The sequence below is a fragment of the Camarhynchus parvulus genome, chromosome 2 (genome assembly GCF_901933205.1).
Source record: "Camarhynchus parvulus chromosome 2, STF_HiC, whole genome shotgun sequence".
In the NCBI taxonomy this organism is placed as follows: Eukaryota; Metazoa; Chordata; class Aves; order Passeriformes; family Thraupidae; genus Camarhynchus; species Camarhynchus parvulus.
The window spans coordinates 17,481,046-17,505,642 of NC_044572.1; the positions used below are offsets into that span (position 1 = coordinate 17,481,046).

Sequence of the window (24,597 nt, forward strand, 5' to 3'; positions counted from 1 at the left end):
TGAATTTTCCTGAGACCACCCAACTCATTTCACTTGTAATTTGAACTATGTCCAAGTGTTGATCTCAAGAGATGTAAAAGAGATGTAATAATTCTGTGCCCCACCCAGCTCAAAACACATGACTTAGTATGGATGGAATTTAAATATGTATACTTCCAATCTACATAGAAAGCTAAAGTTTTATCTTGTGTGCCATGAAAAATGGTGGTGGAAATAACAGTCTTGCTTTAATTAATCAAGTATTCCTAGAATTCACTAAAATTATAAAACAAAGATGAACAAGTGAAAAACCACAACCCAGTAATTAAAACCAAAGAAATGGAGATTTATTCTTGAAAATGCAGATGTATTAAGCGCCAAAAAACCATAGAAATATAGCTTGGGATGAGGTGTGGGGATGTGACATGGTGCATCACGTCTTGTCAGAAACAGCTGCATTAAATTTTGTGCTACATTAACCAAAATATAGCATGATTTAGAGCTGTCTCTATCCAAGCCAATATATTTAATGTCAAATATTAAAAAGAAAAAAGGGTTGATAGGGTTTAGGAATATTAGAAAAGAAGTGTAGAGGAATTTTGGGTGACAGAAAATGGAGCTTCAATTAATATTTCTGCATTTATAAGAAATCTCAGCGACTCAATTATATCGTTGGAACAACTCACAAAGGAAGAAAGAAGGTCTGAATGACTTGAGACCATGAGAATTAAACAAACAGTTCTGAATTGACATTAATTGGTACTGAATGAAACAGATTTTTTCTTTCCTGACATTCATTTTACCTTATACTTAACATTTAGTGCGGTGTTATTTTGAGATTATAAACTGAGGACTCAGGAAAAAAAAATGCACTGAGAGGTTCCCATGGCAACCATAGTGTGCAAATTATCTATGTGAACATTATAATCAGGGTAATGTCACACCATGGTATTGAGCGTTGCTGTTTGGCAGGTATGTATTTTACAACATGAGTTAAGTGATAAATGTAGATAGTTATAAATGGCATTAAAATCAATTATCTGAATTTATTTTTTTTTTAGCAAGAGAATTGCTCTCCAGTGTGATGCAAGGAATTTCTTTAATTTTTTTGAAAATACCTTGGCTGGAGGGTTCTGAGCTGCATATAGAAAAACCATATAGAAAATGATATGGTTTTAGGGACCATGAATACCCAGCCTTGTCCTTTGCCAGCACTCATTCTCCAGTAGAACCCCAGGGTTTTCATAAATGTGTGCAGTTGTGTCCCAGCAGCCGACGTGTGAATGCAGAGCCTGACGGGATGCTGTGATCCCCCTGCTCTCAATGGCTTTTGTGTTTGCTTAGCTGCTTGCCAGCAATGAAGATGCTATTTCAGCATCTTCCTTTCAGTTGAAGCCAGAAATACCAAATGCAAAGGAAACAGTGCTGCTATGAATACTGTAGAAAGACAGGGTTTGGGTTTTTTTTGTGAAAAATAAATAAATTCATTAATCATTGCACCTCACTGTTATCTTTTTTTCTCTTTCTCTTTCTCAACTAGCAGCTTAAGGGCAAACTGCCTCTTCAGTAATTCTTGTGTGCTGGTTGCTAATGAAATTCTACACTTTCTCATTTGGAAATGAAAAAATATTTTGTCAGTGCCTTGGTTACACATGCTGTGGTAGATATTAGAAAAAATCTGCTTTTTATAGTCTTATAATAGTCTTGAATACATGCCTGACTTTTGAAGAGTGACCTGTCTTGCTTTACAACAAAAGACTTATGCTTTTAAGCCTGAACTTAAAATCTTCTAAATCTCCGCTTTTTACTTAGTTTTAAAATAATCTTCTGAGGAAATCAGTTACTTGTTTTGTTGTTGTTTGGACTTTTTTTCTGTTTTTCTTTACGAAAATAAAAGAAATATTGAAACTTATATTAGAAAATGTATGGGATGTAACCTTCATTGCTGCTCTAGCTCTGTTTCCCAGGAAACGGATCAGAGCAGCATGAAATTTATCTAAAGCTCCCAGATCCGGTGCAGGAAAAGTGAAGGCAGGTCTAAAAACTGTCTTTTAAAGCAATGACTGCTAAGGACCTCTTACAAAGCTGTGGTGTGAGAGTTTTGTGGAGAGTAGAGTCTGAGTGAAAGCCAGGAAGGCTTTTGGTGGGTCTGCAGAATGCAAACTTGGAGAAATTCTCATCTGGGCAATTTGACAACCTTTGCTTACAGTTACTCAGGAAGGCTGATTTAACTTAGACAATCCATTCCCATGAGGGCCACAAATAGTTCCTGCCAGATTGCTTGTGGTCAGGTATCTGCAAAGTGCTTGGAAGTCCCCAAACTTCTGCCACCTGGGCTGGGAGCATGGACAGGTGTGGTGCACAGGGGGGCTGCTCTGACCCTCTGAGTGCTGCCTCTGCTTGTCCTGATTTGGGAAGGGAAGAAGAACAGCTCTTTAGTCCAGTAGATCTTCACCCACATTTTGAATCCTGATGTGCCACTATTTACCTGTGGAAAAACATTTGTCTTCAGAGTTTGGGATTTAGGAAATAAAAGCAGAGAATCCAAGTATTGTATATTTGTCAGTAGTTTGTAATGATGAAGCTTCCTGGTGTTACCAGTAAACCACAGTGTCACATTGTGCTACTGGAGCTGTTATTAAAATTGGACTAATGCTATCTTCCTATGGGTAGGAAGATTAGATTAGCACATGCATCAGTTTGGCAAAAAACCCACATTAACTATACTTATTTCTGCTCTTGCTTTTTCTGAAAAGTTCATATAGCCTGGCCACGACTGTGTATTTTTTAATTTGCCACCTTCTTTAAGGCCTCTTTTGTCTTGCCTTAAAAGCAGGGCTTCCATGTGTCTCCTTTTTGTGATCTTAACTTCGTGTTCTGCTGATAATAAATTGAAGCTAGAGCTGGTTGAGAATTTTCCATCAGAAGGAATTTCAACTAGAAATGTCTGTAAAACAAATTCAGCAAAAAAAGAATTCTTTAAAAAATAACTTTTTTAACAGGAAAATCAAAACATACTATTCTGTTGCATTTAGTTCAACCTGATTGGCCACTTTTAAGTAATTGACCTCAAGGATTTTATCTTTGAGTCAGTTGAATAAATGAAGCTCTGGAAACTCTATGGCACACTGAAAATATTTTTGATAGTAAGTGATAAATTTTGCAAAACTTTTTTCCCCTGAAGAAAATGAAGTGAATTCCTCCAAAAAGAGCTGACATGTAAACACATTTAGCCTGTGTTTCCAAAAACTGTTCCAAACCAAGAATGTGCTTACAGGTGTTTGGTCAAATGTTGAGATGCTCCTGTCCTCCCATTTTGAAAGGGATAAATATGTTACTCAACCCTTGTCATACTAAGAAATAGCAAACAAGGGAACACTATTTTAAAAAGAAAAATGCAACTTTTTCTAGTCCAGTAAACCCTAGAGTCTGATGTTGGCTTAAAAACAAGCAGGAGATGCAGGAAGCCACAGGAAGAAGTGAGAGCGGGGTTTTCTTGTACACCAATACTAACAAGCATTAGAAAATATTCATAACTAAGACTAGTAATCAAGTTTTTTTAAAAAAAGGTAACATTTATATTTTTATTTTGTACAGTTACAACCAATTTCAAAGTTTTATCTTTCTTCTTTCAGAATGATCAGTCTATGCAAGATATGCAGATAATTGGAGGAGATGATCTTTCAAAGTTGACTGGCAAGGTTTGTTCATTTTATATTTAAGAAAGAAAATAAATTCACTGAAAATACTTGAGAAGAGCTATATAATTTTTGTCAGATACTAATACTGGAATCAAAGTTATTTATTCTTCTGTATTAAATTGCCATGATGACACTGTTTTCAGATTGCAGATGCCCAAAAAGGTCAGAGTGTAGCCTCTCCATCCTTGTGCAGGATTTTCCAGTAGTTATACATGTACCATCAGTGAGACTGTGGGCAAAATTTGTGCTGTAATGTTTCCCTTTAGCTTGTTTATGTCATGGAGCTTTGGGTTTTTGCCTTCAGTGGGTGCATACAAGCAAACTGCACAGTGCGTATCTCTGTTGAATTCAGCATATGAGTTTAATACCATTTTGCTTACTGCACAAAATTCAGTTGTGGAGCCTTTCACTCAGAGAATCAAATGGGATTTTTTATTTCAGCATCAGGCTGGCTATATGACTGAATCTGCACTAAGCTTGAGCCTTGTGATGAGGAGAGAGAGTGGTTAGAGGCAGTGAAAAGGCCATTTTCATCCAACCATGGTAATACAAAGCAGTACTTTGAAGAGGAAGGAAGGCTGATTTCATTAGGCAAATAGTCTGTGTGGCAAATGGTCAAAAATGGATTCTTTACTTATGCACTAAGGCAACATAATACTTATCTTGTTATTCGTACTGTATGTGCAGTCACTGTCTTATTAGGTGGTTCTAGATAGTATCAGTTTCTTCAAAGCACTCAAATGGAGCACTAGCAAACTCATTTGTTTTGTTGTACTATAGCACACTAGAAAAAGAAGAGGAAAACAACTTTAAATATTTCATTAACATTAAATAGGGTTTGATGCAACTAGAACTGAAATTTGAAAAACGCTGTTATAGTCAGAATATTTTAGTGATATGTATGTACTCAATTTACACTTCTAAATACTCCTGCTGGGTGTTGTTCCTAATTACCACTAAAGTGTTAATCATATTCTGGGGAAATATTAATTAATTTGCTACTTTCTAATATTCAAACACTGGAGTTACCTGTTTTTCTGTGATGATTTTGCATATGTTTCTCTACCTCACAGGCAGAACTGGCAGTGCATCTTACTTAACATTTCTCTTTTTGAACATGGTTCAAACACTTTCTAAACTTCCAGGCCCAGCTCTCCTTCCCCATCTTCCAATTCCAAATTTCCTTGATTAATGGTTGCAGATATTAATATTATTTCCAGATATGGTATTTCCAGTTTCACTTGAATTCACTGGGCAAAACATTATTTTTTGCAAGACTTTTGTGTATTTATCTGTGCCCACATGTGTATGAGAGAGAAGGAAGATTTCACCCTATTAAGTTCTGCTCTTATCAAAAATTAAGTAAATATTTTTCTTACAATGAAAATCCTGGTAATCTTTTTCTCAGTGGCATGGCTCTGCTGTTCCCAGGTGTGGAATGGGACACAAAATTTGGCTGTTGGGAGGCTGAGAGATACTTGGGGACAAGACTGAGCAGCAGCATAGTTTAAGTTAGCTGGGCAAGGAGGATGGGATCTTGGGTAGGTGTGAGACAGCTGCTTTGGGAATAAATTGCTGCTCAGGAGGGGAGCCCAGTGCTGGAAGCTGGGTGTGGAGGCTGAAGTGGGGCAGGAAGGGAGAGCTGGGGCTTCCAGGGGAGCAGACACTCAAAGGGCCTGTTTGCTGTTTGTTTGTATGTGGGGCTGTCTGACACAGCTGATGTAGGAATAATGAAATAGCATTTTCACTAGAACACGTGAGAGCAGGGTTCCCTTGAGACTTATTTTACTGTTTGAAAAGCTGGAATGCAAAGCTTAGGCTCAAATGCTCATGCTTGCATGTCTAAAGTTGGATATGTGAAGGAGTGGCCTTATGTCCACAGATGCCAACTCCTCCATCTGTTGTTGACTTCAGCAGTTAGAGCAAGTATTCAGCACATTTTACTAATCAGCCATTTGTGGGCTGATTCAGAGCCTCCTACAGGCCATGTAAATCTTTTCCTTGAAGTGATTTTAGTACCTCTCTTTAGCTGCTGCCTTTTAAAACTGCTGGTTCAGTAGGCATCCAATGTCACTGAGTGAATTAGTTGAAGAGTTACTCAGAATTCAACTTTGCTATTAAGCAAGCTGTGTTCTTCCTCTGCCTGCTCAGAGTATTGAATAAGAAAAGATTATAATTATATTGAAAAATTAATATACCGAGTTAAATCTCATTGACTTACTGATCATGGAAGGTGTTTTCAACAGCACAAGTGTCGGCTTTGAATATAAATCCATCATATTTCTGTAAAGTTGAAAAGTATCAAGAAAAGTAAACAGTTCTGAAACTTACAGAGAAAAGATTCTGAGATTTTGATGTTGAATTGCCTTTCATTAAGTAATAATACCTGGAACCTCAGCTAGCCTATAATCTTAGTGATGAACGAAGGCATGTTTGCTGCCTATTGGAAAAACAGATTACTGAGTGAACATGCTGGTATATAATCATGTTGGTTTTTTTTTCTGAGAAAGCTTAAAGAAAGCAAAATATTTTAAAAGCTAATTAGAAAGAGGCTGTTAAGGAATAGTTCTTAGCTCTGTTAATAGCTCTTCAGAATAATATCTCCTCTGTCCTTCTCTACAATATGCTTTTGTTTATAAAATTATTATAAGCCTGGCAAAAATGTATCACGACCCAAACTACAGAAAAGAGAAAGATGAGAGTTGGCATACAGACCCAAACTGCCCAAATTGTTACCTGAAGAAAATCATGCCCCATTTGAAATTACTCTTCTGTGAAGAAGGTCACTGAGGCAAGAATGAAGTTTTCCATGGCACACATCATTAATTAAGGTACTTGAATAATGAAGCCTGATATAGCTTAACACTCTAATGCTTTGTAAGCATTTCTATCCAGAAAAAAATATAATTTAATAATCTCTCCTTTAATCATGTAAGTAGTGAACATAAAGTTTCTCAGTATCAGATTTCATAGTAAAGTAGTTAGTTTTCAAAGTTACTTTAAAGCTGAAATGCTCACTTGGGTAAAATTTATCATTAATGTTTGTTAAGGGGAAAACATTTTGAAAACAGGAGATAATCAAATACTGTTCAGAAATGTGTTTCACAACAAGATGGCAATGAAAATGTATGGAGATGAGATGAAAGAACAAATAATATAACCCTGGTTTGTATCAATACTGTAACCATATTGTATAATACTGTAAAAATTCCTAACATATTTTCAACTATTTGTGACATTTGAGCAAAGTAATTTTAAAGCATCTAGAAACTTAGTAGGTTCAGCTGTGCCAGATTTGTGAGTAGCACTGCCATTTATCTCTTATATTTGTATGCATGTATTTTTTGTCTGAGGAGCTTAGGAGCTGGTTTTGTAGTCCAAAATCTCTAATGACAGGAATAATTCTGTATATCACTCCATATATGAAATATGTCCTGTAACCTTTCAAAAAGCTCCTATACCACTTTGACTTGTCTCCTTGCAAATGAGACAAGTTAGATAAAATCATAAATTTAAAACTTATATATTTTTGCAATTAAATACTTATTACAGTTGTATAATATATTTGATGTCAAACTTAGATCCATATACACACTGTCATATATAGAAATATGCTATTTCTATATAGCATTTTTCTATATAGCATAGAAAGTGAACAAAATAATCATTATTAGTTTTTAAGTTAATAAGAACTTCAAATTGAGACAGAGTAGTTATACAGTTAGTACTGTACAATTATGGAGCCAGTGAATTTAAAAAATTCTGTCAATTCTTATGTTCTGTATGATTTCCCCTTGTTCATATTAAGTACATGTTGCTGACAGCCAGTGGTTTTGTCATTTTCATTGAAGCGTACAAGGTCATAAATAGCCATCAAGAAAAAAGGAAAATTAGTATTTGTGTTTTCTTTGCACTTGGTTGTGTTAGTTTGAGAACTCCATCCTCACTCTGATGGTCTCCTAAAATGACCGATCAGCTCATACAAAAAAGAACTTTCACTCAGAAGAAGATATCCTCCATGCAGCTCTTCTCAATTCCTTCTGGCAGGATTTGTGCTATAGAATCTCCAAACTTCTTTTATATGTCTTGCCTAAATCAGTTTATCCACTGTCTACCATTTTCTTGCCCAGCTTGTCATTTGGGAACATGTTCAAGGAACATAAAGCATTCTCACTTTCTTCTCTTATGCCTCTCATTTCATTCCTATTTTATTGAACCATTTTCTATGCATGTTATAGGATCCAGCAACAGTTCTGGGATCTGTTTCTCTGTCATTCTCCTAAATATGTTAGCATGTCAGTCTTTAATAAACCATGTGTGTGGCAGCTAACACAATGTTTTATTCTCTAGATTAATATACATATTATCCTCACCATTCCAAGTTTGTTTCTCAGAATTCTGTTGGTTCTATACTTATTCTCTCCATTAGTATTCACTGTGTTGACTAATGTTGTGATTTCTTGCCCTATATGCATTCCTTTCCAGAGTAATACCCATAAATTTGCAGAAACAATAATGCCATTATCTTTAGAACATAATGTACATGAGAGACAATTTATATGACAATAAAGGTTTACAAAATTCACTATACACTTTGGCAATAGTCATGTCCCCCACTTACCTCAACATCTTACTTTATTCCTGTCAGACATGCAGCCTTGCCTTTTTCATCTTTTCAAAGGTTGATTTTATGTCTCTTGAAGCAGTGCACATCTTCAGTACCTCTGCTTAACTGCCAGGTTTAGTCACTTCTGTTGTTCTGCCTTTTTTATTAATTAGATTTGATACTGTCTATTCTTCTGACAGTTGCCATCCTTAACTGTTTTTTCTGAAGCAAAAGACTATTTTTTCCTTCTCCAAAGTCAATCACCTTTCTTTGCACTTCTTTCTTGGATAATCTGTTCTACTGTTCATCATTATTTGCTTTTGTTGTTGTTGTTGTTTTGGAGAAAGGAAATAAAAAACTTTCACAGCCTTCCTACCCCATTTTTCACATGGGCTCTGCTCAGCCACTGTCTGCTTGCTTCTACATCTTACCTGTTCATAATCCTATTTCACCTATGTCCAGACAATCCTCATCCAATTCCAGATGACCAGAGGACTGTACTTCTTCATGCAAGTGAGAAAATGGAGACATGAGTCATTCCTGAATTACCTTTAGATTAGTTATGGTAGTTTGTTCTACTTTTCATGCGTAACAGAAGGATGCTGTGAAGATGGCTGCAAGTGGAAAATGAGTGTGCACAGCATTTAACACAATGCTCTCTAAGAACAAAGCATCAGGTCCTCCATTATGTCCCCACTCTGTTTTAACTCTTAGAGAGTCTGAACTTGTTTTACACAATTTAAATAGCTGGAGTTTGTACACATGGACTCTTAACACATTAAGCAATTGGCTCCCATCAGCAGCTGCTACTGATGAAACCAAGTGACGGAAAAAACCCACTTTTGAGATGTCGTATCTGTCCTTCCAAGTATGCTGAAAGATGTGGATGAACCCAACAGAAAAGATAAAAATCAGACATATGTGACTTTTTCTAGAACCCTGTAGAAAGTTCCTAGCTAGATGTCTCATTTTACAGAAGTCTTTCATATTATTTTCTGACATTGTGATGAAGTGTTAATATCTGTGCATTTCATCCTGTGTGCATAACATAAAATTATTTCACTTTTCACAGGAGTCCATTTAGCTATCTTTGAACTTCTTCACTGAAATTTATGCATTTTTATTTAATTTTTATTTGATGGTGATTCTTCAGCTCTATGGCACTGTCATAAAATGTCTTGTTTAACTACTGGTACCTGAGGTTCCCCAAATACAATCCTAAGAAAGGAAGTACTGCATGTCTGATGAGTAAACTGATAATCCATTAAAAATTCAGTTTGAAGAATCACATTATCAATTTATGTCATTCTGATGATATGGAGTACACATGAAAAGGTGTCTTCAGAAAGAATCTAACTGAAAATGCAGACCTACTGAATGGAAATTTATCTATAGGGAATCAAAATACACTATACTGTTGCTTTTTATCCCCTTACTCTCATAAAACAAAACAAGAAAAGAAGTAGAGATTGATAAAAAAAGAGATTTTGTTGGGGGAAGATAGTAGGGCTTTTGGGTTGTTTTTTTTTTACAAATATGCTTTCACTTGCAGAAGTGAACAAAAAAATGAACTCACCTTTTCTTGACACTCTGTATTCATACATACTTTGCAAGCTGGTATAACTAACAATATATTACAAGTATTCCCAAGTAGTTTAAGAATAGTTCTATCAAGAAAGAGACAGGAAGGAACTCAGGATATCAGTGGGGATTGAAGATAAAAGTATTTCCATCAGTCCAAATTATGCCAATCTTCCCACATTAAGGTTCATTTATTTCCCTTTGTTTTTTTCCTTCCCAGGACAGCTAATTGGCCTGATCACAAACAGGGCTTTGTTTAGAGATTCCTTTCTCTTAAGGCCTAAAAGCATCTTCTGGGTGATTAGGATGAAAGGTCCCAAATGATCATTTCTTCACTACAGTACCTACAGTGTATCTTTTAAACTACCAACAATTTTGATTTAGAGGTTTGATGGAGAAGCCTCCATATATCAGGCATGTTATACCAATAGTCAACTATCATCACTGCTAAAATAGTGAACCTGATTTTCTTTTCTGAATGTGAACAGTTTTTTGTCTTTTACTGTGGCCTTTTCAAATACCTTTGCCTACTGGATTAAGCTGTTTGCCATTGTCAAATTTATATTGCCATATGGTTGCATATTTGCCTATCACACAGTCATTACTTAAGCTTCTTTTAGATAAACTAATCCATTGGAAGCCTGCTGTACAGTACTGGCATACTGTAGGATGTAAATGAGACAAGGTTTGAAGGTGGAATTAACAACATGAAATTATTAGTAGGCAACTGATATAGTTAGAAGAAATGAAATTTCAAGCATGCAGATCCTTCTGTTGGTCTGAATAGAATCAGCAAATGTCAAGCTAAGTACAGATTGGGAGAAACTCTTAATTTTAACCTAATGTGGTAATCAGACAATTTGGGATAAGAGAAGTGATTGCCCTACATAATCACCTGCCCTGTGACCAGAGGGGCAGATAAAAATGTTAAGAATTCCTCTGAGCTAAAATAAGAGAGGAAATTATCAGCTGTGGAACACTGATAAATGAGTTGAAGGGCAGCTGCAGTGGAGGATTATAATGTGCTGTAAAGCCACTATTTTATTCAGTCCATGATTTCGAGTGCATACAGCAGTTCTGAATTTTTGTTCTCAGGCTCAGCTGTTGAAAGTATTTTGTGGTCTTTCTCAGGCTGTGGGCTGAAAGGTCAAAGTTCTTTTGTGAAAAATGTTCCCCCACTGGGAAATGGGCTGTTAATTAAATAAAAGCTATTACTTCCTGCTACAAACCTTACTTCACTCTAAGGTATTTTTTTCAGTTCTCAAATAATTTTTGTTTTCTCAGTTTTAAATTCTTTCTGTTCTTTTCTTTCTATTAAAGAAAAAACAATGTGTGTATGCTATTCTGCTGATTTTATGCTGAAACATTTAAGGAGAAAATACCCTTTTTATGCACCTACCTGATTTTCTTGCTATATATGTGAGGGCTGAGTTTGTCCTCTTAGGTGTAGTGTTGCATTAAATGAAGTTGTTTATTTGATTATTCAAGTATAGTTTTGGCTTTCAGGGAAATATTTCCCCTTTCTAAATGTGCAGCTCAGAATTTTTACCTTGTTAAAATTTCACATTTTGTATTCATTCAAAGACACAGTTTTCCTCAAAGTCGTACTCCATGCTAACTTCAAAGTACTACTATTTCATAGCAATTTTCCTTTGAAAACAGTCCTCTGAATGGAACATAAAATCCAAGTCTAGAAAAAAATTGTTATTCTTTTCCAGGAAGATGAAAAATAATTTCCATAGCACTTACTACTGTCAGGCAGGAGGCAGACATGCTCTCATTACTCTGCTTGGTCTTGTTAGCTGACATTGTTCCATTTTTTACTGACCTGTGGGAAGGTAAACAATAGAAATGTATTGAGTCAGTGCTGGAGTACTTTTTATCTTACTGCAAATCAGGATTTTTTTTTAATGTACTGTAAAAACAACATACTTTCCTGTACCGTATAAATGCGTGTGGCTTTTAAAAGCAGGAAATAACAGATTTTCAATTTTTGCATGTTTTCTGTTCATTATTAAAAAAATTAACATTCCCAGAGAGTTCTCTTTAGCATGAGAGACAAATTCACATGCTACCTGGGGATTAGAAATTATTTCTTCCTTATTTTACGTAGTACTAGTATTGTCAAGAACCTCCTTTTTCCAGATGACCCAAGGCATGCTGCTATGGGCCACTTTTACTACTGTCTAGAAATGTATATGGAAATGCAAATTTTATTTTTGTGGAGATCCAGCTCACACCACAAATATTATTTCTGCTCAGTTCAAATGTTCATGTACAGAGTTGCAAGTTGTGTGTGCACTGATCACTCAAAACTGGAGAATTTTAAACTTCACAGCACCCCTTTGCATTCAAAACCACAGAGGACAATTTTAGGACCACTGCTCTTTAGTGTTTTTACAAAAGATCTGGACTCATAAATTGAATGTACATTTAGAAAATTTGCTAATGATGCTAAAACAGGAGGGGCTGTAAACTCCCTCAGAGGTAGAGGGGCCTTACAGAGAAATCTGCACAGGCTGGAGAGCTGGGCAATCACCAGTTGTATGAAATTTAACAAGATTCTCCATCTGGGACAGGGTAATCCCCATTATATGTAAAGACTGGGCAATGAGAGGCTGGAGAGCAGCACCATGAAAGGGACCTGGGGGTCCTGGTCCATGACAAGTTGAACCTGAGGCAGCAGTGCCCTGGCAGCCAGGAGGGCCAACCCTGTCCTGGGGGGCATCAGGCACAGCATGGCCAGCAGGGCAAGGGAGAGCATTGTCCTGCTCTGCTCTGCACTGGGGCAGTCTCACCTGAAGTGCTGGGGTCTGCCACAAAGCAGGAAGGACTTCTGACTATCAGAGTGTGTCCAGGACAACCAGGTTGGTGCAAGGGCTCAAGGACAAGACTTCTGAGGAGTGGTGAGGTCACTTGTGTTGTCCAGCCTGGGGATGTGAAGGCTGAAGGGTGCCCTCATCACAGCCTACAGCTTCCACAAGATGGGCAGTGCACACAGCTCTCTAGGGACCAGCAACAGGACAGGAGGAAATGGAATGAAGCCGTATCAGGTGAAGTTCAGATTGAACTGTTGGAAAAGGTTCTTCACTGAAACTGTGTTCAAGTCACTGGAACAGGCTCTCCAGGAAAGTGGTCGGGTTCTGAAGCCTGTCAGAGTTACAAGAAGCACCTGGTCAATGTCATATGGTTTAGCTGTAAGTAGTCCTACAAAGAGCAGGGAGTTGGACTTGCTGGTCCTTATGACTCCCTTCCAACTTGAGGTGTTCTTTGACTCTATGTTACACCAGCCTACCTTCTGCCAGCTACCTGGTAAAAAGCTTTGTAAACACAGAATGAATCACATCCAAATCTATGAGCTCCCAGCCATCCCTCTGAGCTATCAGTAATGGTAGCTGATTCTTTTGCAATGTTGATTCTTTTGCAATGACTCAATAGGAAGGTGTTTCATTCTCTGAAGCCAGCATCCCTTTTTATTTGGACTATGTATGAAATCTTTCCAGGACATATTTTAAAAAACTGACTGTATTCTGTCTCACTCTAAGATATATTAGCACCATTATTAGATTTCTGGATGTACTTCAGAGATTGTATTGGTGAACATGGCTCTGCTCAGAAATTAAGCCATCTTTAGTCTAGTCAACATGTCAGTAAATATTCCTATATCCTGTTCTCTGAATTTCAAAAGTAGACAGAACCCAGAAGGCTGGATTACTTTTCCTGTGGTTTCCTTCTTTGTAATTGCCTCAAATATATCTCAAAAGGACAAAATATTCTTGATCTATGTGGTAAAGGAGCTTCAAACACAGATACTTGAGAAGGATCTTTTCTTCTGTGTTCTTTAGCTTCCTGTTTGTCCAGCTGTCAGTGACTGCTGCAGCTCCACAAGCTGATGAGTTTTACCAGTCCCCTGCACACCAGCTCACATGGGGACTTCACAGTGAAGCTGAATAAGGTCTTCCATATAACTGACCTAAAACAAGAGATGCTGGGTGCAGCCAGCTGTGCCTTTAGGATGATGGTGACATCACTGACAATGTACTGATTTGTGGTATCCATTGCATTATTCTTTCAGCTTCTGCTATCCATCTGATCAAGGATAAGCTAACCTATTTCAACCAGTTTTAGTTGGACATCACCACTATCTAGTCTGAGACACTGTATATCAAAACATTTCTTGGCAGTTTGCTCTTCTACTCTGCTATTCCATCCCGTTTTTGAAATCATCTACCTGTAGACTGCTCCAGCAGTAGAAAGGCAGGGGACAGGCAGCAACACAGTCAGTTTCCCAGCACAGTATTTTGCAGGAGAGAGTTTGTTTACCAGAGGATGGCAAACTACTTTGAATGCCTTCACTTGTAAGCAGCGGTTGATGACTGAAAAGTAGGGAGATTTTAGGCACAGTAACCCTGCATAATGATAACAGAGATTAAAGTATCACTCTGAACAGTTAGGATGCCTGCTTACTTATAGTTACAAAATGTTTTCATATCTAAATATTTTATAGTGGCTTTTGCACTGCAAAGACCTTACCTACAGGATTTCCCTGTGGTACAGAAAATCCTCATCTGTGTTTTGGAAATAATGAGAATGGGCATAATACAAAACAGCAACTGTGTTTTCTGGCCTAGACATCTTATAGGAACTTCCTCAGCGTATATGATTTGCAACAGTTGGACTCCTTGACTCTATGGATGAGAGACAAAGTCCACCAAAATCCTTCCTTGTCAAGTTAGTCAATAAATATGAGATCTGACACATCAGCTGAAGTCATGTGCAGGTGACTATCACTCTCATAGCCAGACAAACCTTTCAGGCATGTCTGGATCCACGTTAATCCTCTTTCCTTCATATGAGTCATTTGTGATAAGGAGACATAGACAAAATGAAATTTCTATTAGTTGTGTGACTGGTTGGAAAGCTGTTCTCCAGAAACAGTTAATTATGCTTCACTGTCAGATGAGATGCATTAAAGCACACTCTCCAGGGACTATACAAAACTTAATTCATGATTGAAAAGATGAAATTAGCATTTAATGGTACTCATACTACCTGGAAAAATACTACAAGATATTATGATCTTAAAGAATTATTTTAAGAATTTGGTTCAAAGAATGACATGTAACGACAATAAAGACGAATACCAACTTCTGTGTTTATACAGAAATAATCTTTTGCATAAATGCAAGTGAGGGAGGACTGACTCAGCAGCAGTCCTGGAGACAAAAGATGGATCACAAGTTGCACATGAGACACGAGTATATTTTTATAAAGGATGTAACTGTTGTACTGGGATACATAGAAAAGAGGATTATTTATAAAGCATACAAAGTGGTTCTTTTATTCCTCTTGATACTGGAAAAGACTTTCTGGTTTGGAACACTACAACTGGAGAAGGATTCTGACCAACTGGACCACTTCCAGAGGAGGACAAAAGAGTGATCAAAAAGCTAGGAAATATAACTTGTGAGAAAACATTAAATAAATAGAGGCTGTTTAATCTGAAGAAGAGGAAACTGAGGAAATATGTCTTTCAAAAAAGAAGAGAAAAGAGAAGAAAACAAAGCTTTTTCCATGTTCTGTTCAAAATAAGTTCAGGCCAAATATCAACAGAAGTTTTCTTATTATATTTTTGCTCTTAGATAATGAGGTATTGAGACATATTCCCTGGGGAGAGTCTCAAGTACTCATGATGTTCTAGAAGAGGTAAATCAGATATCTGTGAAGGATAGTTTAAAATTTCTGCTGTAGCCCAACAGAAGATGATCTTTCATGGTTTCTTCAGACCCATTTTCTATTATGTTTATGATTATTTTTTTTCACAAGTTAAATAGTAAGGACTGTAAGGACATACTCCTCCTTATTGGTTAACCCAAATTCCATGGCCAGGGAGGCTGCTGTCCGTCCCCTCATTCTGTCCAACTTTGTGATTTCCACATGTGACCAAGCAAAAGAATCTCTTAATCTTAACAGAACAGCTGAAGCAACTGTGGTAGCAAAGAAACTTATTTGTCTGTGTATGAGATGTCCCAGGACTTTGCTTTTGTCTCAGTCTGTCACAGTGCACTAAGAGATGCACAAATAGATGCTAATGGCCATGACCTGTGTCCCTTGGGGTCTCTACTCACACCTGTGGGCACAGCACAGCCCTGGGCTCTTAGTCCATGACTGATCTACGTTCTGTGGGTACCGACCGTCTGCTCAGCTGCAGCCAAACCTGTACATTACTGCAAGCATTGGCCCAGACCCTGATTTACAGACTGACTTTGTTGAATATGTCTCAAGACTATGGACCTGCCTTGAGATCCATGGGCTGTGTTTGATCATGGTTACTCTCATTGGGCCTGGTACTAAAGGGTTCATTTCCATTTTTAGTTCTGGTGAGATTCTTTCCTTGTCAACTCTTTTTCTCTCTCCCTATATGATATATGTGTGTGTGTATAAACAAATCAATATTTACATATATCACTAGCTGCACAGGTTCCTTGGGGTGGTTAAGCCATTACTCCTGCCCATTATCTTCAGGTGTCCACTGGCTGAATCAAGTAATTTCCTTATGCCTCAGACCCAGGTGTCCTGAGCTAGTCCTCAGAAGTATTTTTCCCACTTATGACTTCATACAGGAAGCCAGACGAGATCCAAATTGGTTTTGGATCCAAATGGTTTCCTTCAAAAACTATGTTCCTACACACCTGTCTTAAGCCTCTCCTGAACATGGTTTTGGCTCTTCATCCCATCTAGACAACTGATAAACTTCCATTCTTTCTTGAAGGGAGAAGTTTCTAGAGGCAGGGTATCTTCAGACTTTTGTTAAGAGGCCTTTAACTTTTTGCCTTCACAGGACTAGCTTGAGATCCAAAGTTGTTTGTGTCAGCAGCTGAGAGGTTGAAAGTCAGGAGTGCCAAGCAGGATAACCACCAGTGAAACCTGTTATGAAAACACCAAAAAGGAGCCTCCCTCCAAGATTAATATACATTCCACCAGAGCTCAGTCTAAATTAGTGGCTTTCTTGAGTGGTATCTCCATTGCTGACATTTGCTCAACTGCTGCTGGGAGTTCCCTCCATACCTTTACCAAGTGTTTTGCCATTTCAGAAGCATCCAGGTATAATACAGTGTGTGGGAATGTGTTTCTGCAGTGCTTAATGCATGGAGTATGCCATGTTTCCCTGCCAAGCACTGTGAGTGTTAGGAAGAGCTGCAGTATGAATATAAATATGGATAATCTATAGTAATAATTTCTGGTTTGAATATTTAAAGCTATTTATGTATTGGTTAATGAAGCTGTTAAAAGTGTGCTGGTTGTGAGCATGCTGCTTTCACACACTCCTTCTCTGTGTATTTGAGTCTCTTACAACTCTCAGCCTTGGGTTTCTGTTATGGAAAAGGAAGTTAAACAGTCCCCATGTTATGTATGTAGCAAAGCCAAGCAGCCTGACAGAAAGGAAGTGGAATGTAAGCTAGGCTGGTGGATACTGCATGGATATGAAACTATGTGGTCTCGAGGTTTTGCAGGACACACAGCGTGCACATCCATGTAAGGTGTATACACTGATAGATAGATAAAGGTATTTGTGGAATAACTTTTCTCTTGCTACTGCAAGTTTCACTTCAGAAAGTAGATCTTAATGCAAGATTGTAAGAGTCCATCCTTTTGATCATGCATATGCCTACTAATAAATAAATTTTTATTTATTCTAATAAGGACATTGCATCTTAATATTGCTTTTAGTAGAAGAACTAAAGTCTCCTTAGACATTGTACTTCCTGGAACAGTGATGAACCATTTCAGCAAAAAGATTCAGCCTGTGTGATGATACTGTCATAAAGGCTGACATCACTGCTCTCGGCTGGGCCACTCCCCTTCTCTTCAAGTAATACTGATTTCAGCAGCAGTATCTGAAGAGAAAGAGGGTGCTTTGCAGTATGAGAATGGGTGTTACAACTTGGCCTCTAATCCTTTACTGTGAAGTTGCTTGGGTGTGGGTGGAGGGAGGAAGAGCATTTATTTCAGAGAAATAATATTATTGCTGTATTCTCATACTAATATTGGAAATAGTATTTTAGTGAACTTTAGGGTACACTGCAGTACACAGCTAGAGACGCTGGAATGAAGTAAAGCTCATCCTATTTGGATTTCTTCCATCTAATTTTATTTTCCAAAGCTACATCCGTTCTTGGACAAAGAGGATAATCTAGACAGAGCTGAATTAAGTTGTGGTCCCTGACTGCAGGGCTTGCTCTTATGGCTGGCTCCTTTTCAGGGCATAGAAATGAAACAGGAAACTCCTTGTGTCCTACTGTGTTGTACATATGTACATGGACCTATCTTCATTTCCCTTTTTTAAACATTTGTTTTTTTTACTATGTGAATATTATGTAATTGTATTCCTTTTTGTTTGTTTCTTCCAGAATGTTCTAATTGTGGAGGTAAGCTGAGTGCTTATGTCATATTGTACTTAGATAAAGTCACACAGCCAAATCATGATTGGCTGTTCAGTTTCTAAATCCTGTCTGTATTTACACTTCTCTCGCTGGGAGGTGGTGAAGAGGGAGAGGGGTTGATTTGCTTAATGGCCTCTCAGTCTTTTTGCAATTGCATGACAGATCAAACTACATTGCTGTCACTCTAACTGGTGTTCTGCCTCGTGATACCCAGGAGTCTTTGTTTCTGCCTCATTTGATTTGTTCTTTCTGTGGTTTCATCAACTCCTGTTCTTCAAGTTGTTCTTCAAGTTGTTCTGTTCCTTGGAGGACAGTGAATCAACTGCAGCGATGCCGTGCATTTCTCAGGTGCATGACTTTGAAACAGTGGCCCTGCATGTGCTTTACAGCCCCAGGCCTGTTCACAGTCTGGTTGGGAGTGTCAGTCCTTCCCTCAAGGCCCCCAGCTCCTGCATCCAGCTCTCTCCCCAGCAGTGTCCCTGGGGACAGCCCATCACAGAGCTGTTGCTGATATAAGTCAGCACTGTTCAATTTTAGAGGGAAAGCACATGTCACCTCACTGCTGCTACAAATCCTCATACAATTAAGACAGGTGATTCTCTTTGAAAATGTTGAATAAGCAACTGGGACAGCTAGAGAGCAAATTAGGATCTGCCTGGCATTTCAGAACCAGTTTGCTTGTGTGGGAGGTAAGCTGGACAGTGTAATGAACAGTATGTATACTGTTGAAATTTCTTTTCTTAGCAAAGGATGGAAAAAAAGCCATCAGCCACAGAGATGGCTGGTTACCTGAATAGCTGCTAAGAACTCCAGTTTACTCATTCTAGCTGCTTTAGCAGAAATTAAAAATGTCCAAGCAAACTCCATATTAAACAGCTGGAGGGCAGAGACAAGGTGTTGCTAATCCGCCCCCAAAGTTCAGATCAACAGCTGCTCTCCATGGTCAGTTTGCTAGCCAGGTACCTATTGATCTCATTGAGATGATATTGGATATGGCAGCTCTGGAGAAATCCCATTGGTACTGTGCTAATACAACAAATAGGGCAAATTTAGCCCCAACATGGAGACATGGTGACATACTGTGATCTCAAGCATAGTATGAAAAATCTAATCCCTGCATCCTTGCAGTGCCCAGTAGAGTCAGCTCCAGTCCCAAGTTATATCCCAAGTACTTGCAACACAGCTGTTTTCAAGAGGAAGTGGACAGTCCTTGAACTGATAATTTTATGAATAGAAAGTGCTTGCTTCGAACAGTGTAAGTTCAATTATAGCCTTTTTTGGATGTGGTTTGCAATGCACTGGAAAAATAAATCATTTCTACAAAATAAGAATGTGAAACTTGTCAGTCATTGTCCAGATTTCCTCCTTTCAGCTTTCCTTTGTGTTTTACTTACTTTATTTTTCTTGTTTTATGAGGATATTGTTGGAACTGGAAGGACCATGAAGGTTCTGCTTAACAATATAGAAAAATACAAGCCAAAAATGATTAAAGTGGCAAGGTGAGTAAAACAATCACAAAATTTAGTAATTAATTAGTCTAGTCCAGCATATTTTCCAGAGTAGATTCCCATTCAGACATCCTGCTTTAATTTGATGCTGCAGTATGAAGGAGAGCTGTGCAGAGGAGCTGCCTGGGTCACTGAGGGGAGGGTGAAGGAAAGGAGGGAAAATGCTTTTGTATTGTTCTGCTTGGCAATGATCTTCCAGCCATTTCAAGACTGGCACTGATGGACTGGGGAGGGGAATACACCCAGCTCTTCCCTGCAATCAGGATGTTGTCGGGAAGAGAAACAGAACAAGAACAGGGACTCATGTGGCTCAGATTTTTGATAAAGGGAATAGTTTTATGTGTGTTATTCAGTTACATATCTAGATTTAAATGGGGTTTATTTTATTTTTAATTACAGTTTGTTGGTGAAAAGAACATCTCGGCCTGATGGGTACAGACCAGATTGTAAGTGTTCTGAAAATTTCTACTTGACAGTAGAAGTTACCACTACTCTGTCACTTGCCTTTCATCACATTCTATGGACTGCTAGAAGCATTGTAAAATACCAATTGTCAGTAGGTCTGTGGGATGCAATGGAAGGATTTTTATAATTGTCATTTGGAAAGCCTACCCAGCTTAGGTTTTCTGCAGAATACAAACTTTACTGGGAAATTTTGAAAGGGTTTAATTTTATCAATGAAAGGTGAGTGTTTTATCTTCTGTCTCTGACAATATCGAAGAGAATATCCATTTCTTCTTTTTCCTTCCTCATTGCATCTCTCTGGAGGAGCTGCAGGATTCCATCTGAGCATGAAAGGTGTTTTATTGTGACTAAGTAGCAGCAAGTTTTATATTTTTTTATTCAGAAAAGCACTTCTATTTTTTAAGGTATTATTGTTCAAAGGGAAAACACTGATATTATAATTAAATCCCACCCCCTAAAAAGCAGAAGATAAATTGGGCTTTTTAAACTTTCTCCTGCTGCTCAGTTTGCACCACACCAGCACCACTTCCCTCTAAATTACTGGTCCTTATACTGTGTTATGATGAAGCTGTAAATGGAGCTATACCAAGCAATTGTCATTTTAGACTTATTTAGAATAAATGATGTAATAACAGGTATATGGCTAAATATGAAAAGAATAGATCCATCTAGAAGAGATCCACCAGTATTTGCTACTGAAGAAGTCTCTGGTCAGCTGAGCTGGGGAGGAGGGTAGAAGGAGAGTAGGCAGGTGAGTACCAGGAGGCAGCATGAAGGGTTTTGACTTGGGATGTGGGAGAGATGGAAAATTTATGAAGCAAAAGTTACTTAAATGTTGGGCATGGCTGCGAGGTTTTAGCCCTGTTATCTGAACTATGATCCAAACATTTTGTTGTACAACTTGTTACACAGTGGAGTGGTATTTTTTAACATTTAGAATTTAACCCAGTAAATTAAGGCATATATTTGACTGGATTCACTAATGTTAAACAAATAAAAGAGGCAATAAAATTACTTCATGAAGGGTAGCTTTATATTTTTATGTATTAACTTTTGAATGAAACAAATTTTATCCTTGTTTATTCATAGTGTGATGAATTTTATAAAACATCTGAGATCTCTTTTGTAAATCACTGACACTGGTGTAGCATTTCCTCACTTTCCTAAATTTATAATTCCAAAGTGGACATAACCTCCAGTCTTAAACAACTGAATAAATTCCTTACTTGAATACCTGTAGAATTTTTTATGTGGACCTATTTTTGTGTCTGTAAGATTGGGTTTTCCTCCAGTTATTTAGGGAACAATATGGAAAGAATCTGACTTGTTTTATGTAGTGCTGATATTGCCCAGACCTTCACACTCCAAAAGGTGCATGTCTGTGCTTGGCTTCAGGTGTGTGAGTTGTATAACTGAGCTGCACTGCATGCATTTACTTTGTTAAGCATGCGCTTGAATCTTCATAAGGTTGGGGCTTTATTTTAAAAGCATTTGACATGTTTTGGTAGCATAAAATATGAGATAGATTTTGCTATTCTTAGCAGAAAATATATAGATCTCTGAAAGTTACTTCTGATTTAATATTCCACATTTTTCCATCATTACTGTGATATGGGACAGTATTCTTCACACATAGATACCAATGGAACTTCCAAATGCAAGCAGAATGTTCCAGCTCTGATTTTGGCTTCCTTCCACAATGTGCCAGTGATAATTTTATACAAAATTATCCTCTCCTCTCCTCTGATTGTTCACATCCCTTTCACAAGTATTCTATGACTGGGAACTGGTTATGGGGCTACTGCTGACCATGATGTCTCAATCAAAAGTAACATAGCCCCAACTGACTACATATAAATAGAGTTTGGTTATTGAGAACCACACATGAATTTAAGGGCTTATAACTACCACTGATCTTATATTGATGGTGTTTGTTATTTGTCTCACTACAGATTACGGATTTGAAATTCCAGATTTATTTGTGGTAGGTTATGCCTTAGACTACAATGAGCACTTCAGAGATTTAAATGTAAGTTTCTTATAAAAAATAGTTTAAAAAGTCACTGATCTACATTTTCCATATTTATTCTCATAAATATCCCACAATTTTTCTCCTCCTGGGGGCCCTGTGGAGGTGAGTCTTTGACATCGTTGGGATTTGGGATCCTTTCAGTGAGTGCAAAACTCCCTGCAAAACCTCAAATAATCCAAAGGAGTTCTTGCTCAGCACTGTGAACAGTTCCCTCCCTCTAAGACTTCCCTAAATTTCCATCTTCTGTGAGCCTAGAGCTTCTCAGGTCCACCACTGCCAGTATGTGCAGAGACAGCAGCAAAAGTGAAACACAGGCACAGGTCAGATGGGTTGTCTGAATAATGTGTTGCTGTCCCTTTTCTCAGAGAAGTGAGGATGGAAAAAAGGTGCAAACCTTTCCTTTGCTTCTTCTGGCACTCCTAGGGGAGCATCTCAAAGCTGGGAATTCCAAGTGGAAAAACTTGCTGTAGCTAGAAAGTGAAATCAGAATTCACTTCCAGTTGTCTGGAAAGGAAAGAGTGATCCTAAAATCACCAGGTTGGCCAAGCCTAAGTATTTGTGAACAATTAATTAATAATTAATAATGTACTCAACCATACTTTTGCAATCTGTTCTGTTTTTTTCAGCACATATGTGTTATCAATGATCATGGCAAAGCAAAATACAGAGTCTGAAGCAGTAACATCCGCACCTGAATATTTCTGTGATGCAGAAATTTGACTACACTCCCTCAAGCATCTCCCAGAAAAGCAACTCAACTGGCTTGTGTGTCTTTCAACTCAATAATAAGGGCTTTACTCTAGAGATGCTGATGAATATTTACAGAAGTGAGAGGTCTTATCTAAAATGTGAAGCATAGGACTTTTACAGTTACTACCTTTATTAAGTATTAAAATTACCACCTAAGATGCCTTTTGACTAATAACTTGTCTGCCTCAGGTCTCATTGTGAACACATCTTTTCTTTGCTCAGTTCTTCATTCCACCTATTGCAATTCATGTACTTCACTGTGTTGCACAAGATAGTTCAAAACTGCCATTCTGTACATGAGGATTATTTTACAAGATTTTATTGACTTCATCATGCAAAATTGAAAGCATTATTTTGATTTAATTCCACAATTCAGAATTTTCAGTGGAAGTTCTGTGCTGTTTTGCAGTTCATTACTCACTCTTCACAACAAAATTTTAGCTCTCAGAATGTGCTGAATTAGAGTGCAGGTCAAAACAAACCTTTGCAAGACACTGTTGATCCAAAATTGGAAGATATCATGGTTCTGGTGTGTCATGTAGCCATAGATCTGACCTGTTTTATGTGCTGAATTTTAATCAAGACAAACCAATGCCAGGCAGGTTTGAATTTCTGCATGGTGTCCCTTTCTTCTCTAGGATACAAACAAGTATAAAAATTAACAGTCTTCTCCTGAGCTTATATTCTTAACTAAAATTCATTAAGCACAAAAGTTTAATGTTAGTCAGACAATTATTCACTTATTTGATTTTTGTAATGTGTCTTAAGTAGAGACTTTTTGTAACCATCTGTCATCTTCAAGAATGCAGGTCTGACAATGCTGAAGAAGGCTTGTATAGAATAAAAAGAAAAAATATATAGGACAACACAGAAAACCAGTTAACGCATGTGTTATAGACTGTAGACTCCTTCCTTTATAGATCATGTTTGAAGAAATTTGTGAATTTTATGTACTGTATTAGCTGTGAAAAGTTTAATTCTGTATTAAATAGAGGTGTTCTTAACAATTTCCCAAGGGAAACCAATGCAAAGTAAGTAGCTGTGTATCAGTAGCTTTGCTCTGAACTGTGAGATGCAGATTTTACTGGCTGCAGATTCCTATAAACTAATAAAGAAACATTAGGAATACTTATTACATTGCAAGTTGTTTGTTTTCCTGCTTCAGCATATTTTGCACATCCCATAAAAGCTTTTTTAAAATATGCATTTATCTGGTAATCCAAGCATACCATAGGTATGTATTCTGTAGTTGATAAGCTATTGTTACTTGGATAAAATCCATGATGTTAAGGGAATGAAAAAGATCAAAGAATTATGGTGATTGCTGGAGAAATGCCTTAGCTCATCTCTACTCCTTTAACTTGTATTTTAAAAGAGTTCTATTGAAAAGTTTTCCCTCAGAGTAAATTTCTTCTGTTTTAGAGAATAATGCATACCCGTACAGACCCTGGAAGAAGCTGCTGAAGAATTTAATCCCTTTTTGTTTGATGAGAGTGGTAAAGTTTTTCTTAATGCTTCTGACTGCTATTAG

At 37.6% G+C, this 24,597-nt stretch overlaps 1 protein-coding gene across 3 annotated transcripts in view; it reads left to right on the top strand.

The window, feature by feature from the left end:
- The window catches only part of PRTFDC1 (phosphoribosyl transferase domain containing 1), a 43,039-nt gene extending 18,841 nt beyond the window's left edge, over positions 1-24,198 (top strand). Inside the window, exons 4-9 of one of the 3 annotated variants that reach the window (XM_030971297.1) lie at positions 3,615-3,680; positions 18,279-18,296; positions 19,728-19,810; positions 20,219-20,265; positions 22,237-22,313; positions 22,943-24,198. In XM_030971297.1, the coding sequence (XP_030827157.1) occupies positions 3,615-3,680; positions 18,279-18,296; positions 19,728-19,810; positions 20,219-20,265; positions 22,237-22,313; positions 22,943-22,990 (339 nt within the window). In that variant the 3' untranslated portion in view covers positions 22,991-24,198. Of the gene's footprint in view, positions 1-3,614; positions 3,681-18,278; positions 18,297-19,727; positions 19,811-20,218; positions 20,266-20,919; positions 21,524-22,236; positions 22,314-22,942 lie in introns of those variants that run through there. The other 2 variants (XM_030971299.1, XM_030971298.1) reach the window with 2 other exon arrangements.
- The last annotated feature ends 399 nt before the right edge of the window (positions 24,199-24,597 follow it).